At 33.6% G+C, this 8,044-nt stretch overlaps 1 protein-coding gene and 1 pseudogene across 3 annotated transcripts; both read right to left on the reverse strand.

Annotated features, from left to right (window-relative positions):
* Positions 1-913: 913 nt before the first annotated feature.
* LOC114392730 (probable acetyl-CoA acetyltransferase, cytosolic 2) lies at positions 914-5,805 on the reverse strand. Of its 3 annotated transcripts, none has more exons than XM_028353957.1 (15): positions 5,615-5,805; positions 5,456-5,525; positions 5,177-5,275; positions 4,914-5,087; positions 4,712-4,817; positions 4,289-4,427; positions 3,817-3,894; positions 3,660-3,725; positions 2,993-3,078; positions 2,672-2,771; positions 2,481-2,591; positions 2,368-2,409; positions 2,130-2,216; positions 1,858-1,943; positions 914-1,248 (listed from the first exon to the last, which is right to left on the reverse strand). In XM_028353957.1, the coding sequence occupies exons 2-15, from the start codon at positions 5,478-5,480 to the stop codon at positions 1,218-1,220; spliced, it is 1,230 nt and encodes a 409-aa protein (XP_028209758.1). In that variant the 5' UTR covers positions 5,481-5,525; positions 5,615-5,805; the 3' UTR covers positions 914-1,217. The 3 variants fall into 3 exon arrangements, with proteins under 3 accessions (XP_028209758.1, XP_028209759.1, XP_028209757.1); XM_028353958.1 differs by having other exon boundaries at positions 5,611-5,805; XM_028353956.1 differs by having other exon boundaries at positions 5,758-5,789.
* An 836-nt stretch (positions 5,806-6,641) lies between these two features.
* On the reverse strand, positions 6,642-7,959 carry LOC114392731 (annotated as a pseudogene).
* Between the last annotated feature and the right edge of the window lie 85 nt (positions 7,960-8,044).

Below are 8,044 nucleotides of genomic sequence, written 5' to 3' on the forward strand. Positions count from 1 at the left end.
AAAAATAATTATATTTTTTAAAATAGCAAGTATTTTAAGATGAATTAAGCATCTCAATTCATATATTAACCTGCCTACGTGTCACTCTTTAGAATAAAGTGGCCTTATTCAGTAACTAATTTTTTATGTCACAATTTACATGAAATTGGTTCATTTAAAAAAATGGGTTATTAAATAGAATTCAATCTTTATGTATTGTCATAGTAAAGTTTTTTATTGTACCAAAAAAAAAAGAAGTAAAGATGTTCAGATTGTTAATGAATTAAAAATAACTTTAAATATAGTTTTTAATATAATTGTTACAAAAATCAACAATATTATCAATTTTGACATTAAATAATAGTGCAAGAGAATTATATTTCAGTGCATTCTAATTAAATTTTATAAAAATATAACCCAACACGTTTTTTTAGACTAAATTACTCCTTTAGATCCTCTTTTTATTTAATTTAACCAATTTTGTCCCTATTATTAAAAAATATTAGTCCTCTAATTTTTTAAATCAAGTCAATGTTACTCTTTTCATCTAATTGACATTAATGTCATTAATTATTGAAATTTATGAAATACACACATGTCTAACTTTACTAACAACGATTATTTATCTTTTCTTTGGGAACAAGTCCCTTTAAATATTTAAATTTCTAATGTAAAAAGGTCCCTAATCAAGCATTTGTTTTTAATTTTTATAGTAATTTAGCATAGAAAATCAATTTCACAATTGCTAGGAAGTTCTTTTAAGTGAATTAGGAACCCAATTGAAGGACAAAAGCCTCCCTCAAATCAATTGCTAGGAGAGAATCATCTGTGGTTAATCCGTTGCTACCGCTGAACAGACGCAAAATTCACACCAACAAATTCATACAAAAAAATATGAAAGTAAAGAGACACAACATCAAACAATCATAGCAGGTGGAGCTTTACTAAAGATCATTTTTTTCCTTTGACCGAACAGATTACAATTTTTTTTGCCACCATGGTATTAGTGTGGAACATCTATCAATTTTGTTGATAACTAATCTCCATCAAAAAATTTGATTGATATTTTCTCAAAATCACATTTTTTTTCATCCACAAGACTTATCGAGACTTTGCTTAAAGAGACCGAATCCAGTACCATTCAAACTTTGTTGATGACTAAACTTATTACATGTTTTGTTATTTAAAAAAAAAAAAGTACAAGTGTTGCAAAGTAGTATGATGTAAGGAGATCTTTGTCATAATAAAGAACGTCCCACAGCAACCGGCCTGCAAAATGCAAAAACCTCAATCATTTGGGGGTTGGAAAAACAGGATGTAGCAGGAAAAAGAAAGAAAGAAAAAACACATTTATTTTCTAAAATTATATAAGATTCAGGTTTCCAACCTGCCAAATGAGTTCGATTTTAGGTATCTAATTGACAGTTTATATACAAAAGTCTGTAAACAAAGAATGTAAAGATATCCACAAATATAAATTAATGTAAACAAAGCATACTTCATGAGCCAACTACTGTTAAATGTTATTGTTAAAAGAATAAAGATAATGCAGTCATATCGTACTGTTCATATTTACTGATTTACATTATGACTATTATTCTTCAAAATAACAAGCAATAGCCTACAGGGGACAATGATTTTCAACTATTGGGAGACATGATGTCTAACTACATTTATTGAGCATTAATCTTCGACATCCCCCAAACTAATTCCGTGGCAACAACAATTAATTAATTAATTAATGAGAACTTTCTAAGCTACAATGAAATAAGTAGACATCCCCAGAATAAGGACCTGATCTCATATTGTTCAAGCAGGATTAACTACACTGTAAACTATTAGAACTGAACAATGGCTGACCAAATTAAAAAGGCTTACATGAGCTCAAGAACAAGAGCAGATGCTCCTCCTCCCCCATTGCAGATGGCGGCAACACCATACTTCCCTCTCTTCTGCCTCAATACCTGTAATACAACTTGGCTAAGATATCCACAGATCACAAAAATCTGGAAAGTGTAGCAATCAAGCAAGAATTATAAAATGTAATGGATAACAGCTGCATGGCTTACAGAATACTAACTAGAGAACTATAAGAATGTGTGCCAAGGGTGAAAGAAAATGAAATATAAAGAACCAAGGTCACATGTTACCCCTAATAATGTAACTAAGATGCGAGCTCCACTGCAACCCAAGGGATGCCCCAATGACACAGCTCCACCGTGCGCGTTAACTTTTTCCTGCATTTGATAGGAAGTACATAAATTATCTATTATTAAGCCACTATACCAGGGCAGAATGGAGGAACCAAAATGCTGAAGCAGCTAGAACAGCCAAAAAATGGCATGTTATACAAAAAGAGCCAAGGAGCAGAGGCACTTAAACACTCACAGGATCAAGACCAAGAAGCTTCTGATTTGCAAGAGCTACAACCTGCATTGAAGAAGGTGGAACACAATTAGCATATTCACTTGAATGAGCAAAATATGTGCTGTATTCCTTACCGAAAAAGCTTCATTTATTTCATAATAATCTATTTGAGAAGCATCAAGACCAGCATTTGATATAGCTTTTGGTATTGCAAGGGAAGGAGCAGTTGTAAATAATTCAGGCGCCTGCAAAACACTTCTGCTTTAGCTCTAAATGCTAATATTGATCAAGACCTAAACATGTTAACATTAACTTGTCAAAACACCTTAGCTGCATCCCCATATCCTTTTATCTTTGCAATTACATGCAATCCAAGCTCACGTGCCTTCTCTTCGCTCACTAGCACTAATGCAGCAGCACCATCACTAGTCAAGCCAATAAACCAATCCATTATCAGCAGAAGAGCATGCAGTTTAGAACCATAACTATTGCAAGGCATAAGTATTAATTTATTAGCAAACTTCTTGCAATGAGACGAGACAACCCTCACAGAATTCACATGGGCATCAAGGAATACATGTGTTACTATATGTATACCATGTATGCAAAGACACACATATGAGGAGAGACAAAGAGAAGGAAGGACCTTATGCTAGAAGCATTGCCAGCAGTCACAGAACCCCCGACCTCTTTAAAGCTTGGTCTAAGCTTCCTTAACTTTGCAGCATCAAACTGGATACATGAACACAAAAAATATTAAACAAAATGTAGGAGTTCCCACCATATTCCAAATGAAGCAAGTTTCATATAAGATTTCAGTTGAAGGCTTCTAAAGTTATGAACTTCCAAAATGACAAGTATATCATACACAACCATCAACAGTTATTTGAATGTATTAGCTCAATTTGGTTTCCATATTCAATATAACAAGAAACTTGGAAATCATGGAATGCTAAATGCAAACAATGGTTGACAATGAAACCAATAAATAAATATTAACAGATAAACATCCCCTAGCCTCTAATAAGACAACAAAAGAAATACAAAAACTCACATATACAGAACTTGATTCAATTTGGTGACAAATTTCTGTAGTTCTATAAGTAAAAGGTAAAAAAAATGATAGCAGGACCTTTAAAAAAATATATTTCTTGGTAACTCTGGTCCATATACTATACACACACACACGTCCTGTCTCACACATACACACACACACACAGAATAAAAAAGTAAACCTAAATTCTATTAGTATGCACTACAGACTAGATGGTCCATTTAGATTAATTAAAGCATTTGCAAATTAATCTATTTACCTTCCCCAGGCCTTCATCTTTATCAACAATTTTGGAAGCCCTCCCTCTTCCAGTGGAAACTTCAACCTGCATGCACAAAAAGTGTTAATTGAAAACCAAATCAACATCACTGCATAAGTTATCAACATTTTGATATAGGCAGGAATCATATTCACACCGGAACTATCTCCCAAGCAAAATGACCAGCATTTTGAGCAGATATTCCTCTCTCAAAGCTTCGAATGGCATAAGAGTCCTGAAAAACAACATACATTGCAGAGCAGAACAAAATTATGAATCCTAGATTCAACTAATGATTAGAAGGAATCAAAAACAAAACATTCTTTGAGCTTGGCTCCACCGTGTTGCCCAAAAAAATGTTTGAGAAGGAGGAATAATGTCATGGGACAAGAAGGTACAATTGTCATATCAAGATTAGGAAATATATCAGCACAACAATGGTCCTGTTTTCAAATAACAACTAAAAACAGGATAGTGGTGGGAAGGAACATGGCACCCTCCACTACATAGACAGGCTGCAATTGTGATGTTGAATTAAGGTAATCGAAGCAGTTCAAGGACAGTGAAACAATGAACAAGAATGAAATGTATTACAAAATTTTAATAGGCTGTTCACCAAGGAACACTACCTGCTCATCTCTTGTTATGACATGCTGATCTGCACATAGTTCGGCACATACTCCCATGCCGAAGTTATTATAGACATCCCAAAGGCCATCTTTGACCATACCATCAATGATGGTATCATGTCCATACCGAGACCCTTTCCTGTTTTAGACACAATATATGCAGAATATGGAGATACTCAACATCAATAACTAACCAAAAAAAAGTAATGATAGTGGGATTTCATCCAATGTTTAAGCACTTATAACTACAGTTAGGTGGCATAGACTATTTACTGAAACACCACAAGAAACATGATTTCAGCATGGCAGCTAAAATAAAGTCTTCCCACTATCTGCAGCAGATTTTGTCAGATTTAAAAAACGTTATCTTTTATCGGAAAGCCCAAGTATTAAGTATCAACAATTCATGAAAGAAAAGCGAACCTGGCCTCCGCAATGTACTTAGGTGCATTTGACATGCTTTCCATACCACCAGCCACAACAACATCATTGAGACCGAATTGTATGGTGAGTGCTGCAAGCATGGTAGCTGCAATGAAAAGGACCCTTCCAATTAAAATTCATATATTTAAGTGGGAATACTGGAATACCCTTCCAAATCAACAACAACAAAAAAAGAACATACCTTTCATCCCTGATGCACAGACCTTGTTAATAGTAGTGCAGATTACAGATGTAGGAATTCCTGCACCTAATGCAGCCTGTCTGGCAGGAGCCTGCCCTAAATTGGCACTAAGAACATTCCCAAAAAACACCTCTTGCACGAGTGATGGATCAACATTTGCTCTCTTGAGAGCAGCTGCAGATGAGCAAGAATTTTCCATAAATATTTGCTGACTGATCCTTTTAAGAAAGAAACAGGAAAATAGCTTAGTAATGGTGATTTACTCTTAATAGCAATTGAGCCTAACTCTGTGGCAGAAAGAGATGATAGGGTGCCAAGTAAACCACCTATTGGCGTCCGTGCAACACCAACAATACAAACATCTGTACCCAAAAAACACATAGAGAGAGAGATTAAGTATTCTTATCAATTATATATGTGTCCACTTCACCAAAGGTGGTCCATTATTTTCACACCTGACCACAGAATACATAATAAATTCATCATCAAGCTAAGGACGTAAATTTGAAGAGAAGGCATGGCATGATGATTGAAAGAAATACCTCGGGATTTTACACAAGTAGACATGGATGGGGAGCGTGCGTCCGAAATGAGGAAAGAAGGCCTTTTGATCTGAAAACAACAGAAAGAATATGATATGAAAAAGGATGATGCAGTTTTAGTTTTATAATTATATAACAACAAAAACCCAACTCACTCACAGTAACAGAGCAATCTGGATGTTAGTTTGGAGAGACAAAAGAAGCAGCTAAAGAGAAAAGAAATCAAAGGCAACGTTTTTGGTTGGAAAACTAAACATGGTATGGTGTGGTGTTAAGGGAGGGACCCACTTGCCCATCTTCACCTTGTCTAGTCCTGTCTTTTGCATGCGATGCAATGCGTCCTTCTAATCCTAATCACTTCCGAATGTAATGTATATATCCTTTAGGATTAGTACGGACAAGTTCTTTTCTCTAGTCCAAAAATACCAAACTAGTTCTTAAAGCTTTAATTAAAAAATACTATTTTAATTAATCACATATTTTTCTTTGGAAATGGATAGTGTGTTTGGATTAATTCACTTTGAATAAAATAAAATTTTGAATCTAAAAATAAATATAATTACTTTCTTAAGAAAACTTTACCCAAAATGAACTAAAATTAATTTAATATTTTTAATAATATTTAGACGATGACATATAAAATTAAAATTCTTCTGCTATAATGATCACATTGCTTTTGGTAAACAAATTATTTTTTCAAATAGATTGTTATTAATTAGTTCGTTTTATTAATAATATTTTTCACTTTTTATTATCTTAGCTTTTCATTTTTTATAATTACTTTTTAAAAACTAAACAAAGATGACAATTTTATAATTATTAATGAGTTGAAGCATCCCAAATTTTATGTTTTACAACAATTTAAGTTATCATTTTAAATTGACTACTTATTTTATTGGTCTTGTTTCTTTTTTTTTTAGAGAGTGAATATTAGTCTCGTTTCTTTGGGTTTGAGAAAAGTGACAAAATAAGCTTAAAAAGTTGAAGTTGGATTTAAAAGCTTGAAAATTTAAGTTTTTTTTTTATATTTCTAATCCATAAAATTCTAAGCTTAAAATGTCAAATCTTAAAAACAAAAAGGTGGACGCTTGTGTTAGCCAATTTGACCCGTAATATACTTGGTCTCTTAACCAGGTCTAGTCCAGAAATGTTTTTGGCTTACATTGGAAAGTTGGATTGATTCTAATTGCGACAAAAGACACCCGTATCTTACAAGCCTAATGATATTGGCCCCAAAAGATACGACTTTCATGAAAATTCATATTTCTATTTCATTAAGTACAAATCACCAAATTCTGAAATCTCAAACACAAGGATAGACAAACACAACACAACTTAGAAGAAGCCATGAATCAAAAACATTTTCATTTGAATATACAGCTTCAAGTGGCTTTGAGATCAAGCACATCACCAACTAATTAACTACAAAATTGCATTGGAATTGGTATCTATGAGGAGCTCAACAACAATTGTGCACTAATTTGAAGCAGCAGCAGAAGTGATTAACTTGATGGTAAGTTATAGCTCCCCAGACTCGACCCCACGAAGCCTTAACCAAACATTTTGTAGCACTACGTCATTAACACAATTGATACTGCTTTCACCAGCAAGACAGTTTTCACTGTCCGGTGTCACCTTCCTCAATGTTGTCTCACCAGAAGACACCTTTAAAATATCTCTTAATCTGGCTGCAGAGTTTAATGGTTGAAGGTTCAGATAACTATTTCCCATCTTGTCATCAGCCTTCAAAAAATCTTTATCAAATACTTCCTATCCGAAAACCAACTTAATTACAACCTAATTAAACTCACCATTTCAAATATTTCGCCACAAAACTTATCAATATATTATAATAAAATGCATGTAAATTGTCTGGGAGGAGATATATACCACTAAACCGGTTAGTAATGTGGTAATGTTTATCTTTGGCTGCAAATTGAATGTGGCCAAACTCACAAAGATACAAGTGGTGAGTTAATTACTACACCCTTATTGTTTACCATTTTACTTATTAGGTTATCATATTGATACTTAGAAGAAAATATGTAGAGGTCTGACTCTGACCTGTTACTAACAAGTCCTAAATTTTCAATCTCAAGCTCTTTTTTTTTCAAAACGCAAAATGAATCGCCAACAAATAAAAGTGTATATTTATAAATGCAAATAAATAAGAGGAAACTCACCAAATTCAGAACTCCCAAAGGTTCTGTCACAGTGAAATTCAGCTCTTCATTCCAGACAGGATTCAAGCAACAATGAATGACCCTGGTCTTTGCGGTCTGATATACATGATAATTGGTGAATCATTTCAACGTTCAGATGTTTTAAAAACGCTACATAATGTTGACATAAAAAAGATACAAGGCAAAACTGAAATGTAAACCCAAGTTACCTGATTCCCCAGCTTGACAACAACATAAGGGTCACTGCTCTTGAATCCCGGATCACTAATTTTTTGCCTTGCACAACAATGACTTTTAGTATCCTCAATTGTTCGTCCATTATACTGCTAAAAACATGACAAATATCTAATAAACAACAACACCACAACAAAAAAACATGCAGCTGAGATAGAGACTAAAACACTTT

The sequence above is a fragment of the Glycine soja genome, chromosome 17 (assembly GCF_004193775.1).
Source record: "Glycine soja cultivar W05 chromosome 17, ASM419377v2, whole genome shotgun sequence".
Lineage (NCBI taxonomy): Eukaryota > Viridiplantae > Streptophyta > Magnoliopsida > Fabales > Fabaceae > Glycine > Glycine soja.

What these genes read in the sequence shown, in the direction of transcription:
- LOC114392730 (XM_028353956.1), bottom strand. Translation starts at nt 5,781, where the DNA reads ATGCAAAAGACAGGACTAGACAAG. An exon ending in CTGTGCATCAGGGATGAAAG is followed by an intron (nt 4,818 to 4,913) that starts GTATGTTCTTTT and finishes TTTTCATTGCAG; the next exon opens with CTACCATGCTTGCAGCACTC. An exon ending in AAGTACATTGCGGAGGCCAG is followed by an intron (nt 4,428 to 4,711) that starts GTTCGCTTTTCT and finishes TGTCTAAAACAG; the next exon opens with GAAAGGGTCTCGGTATGGAC.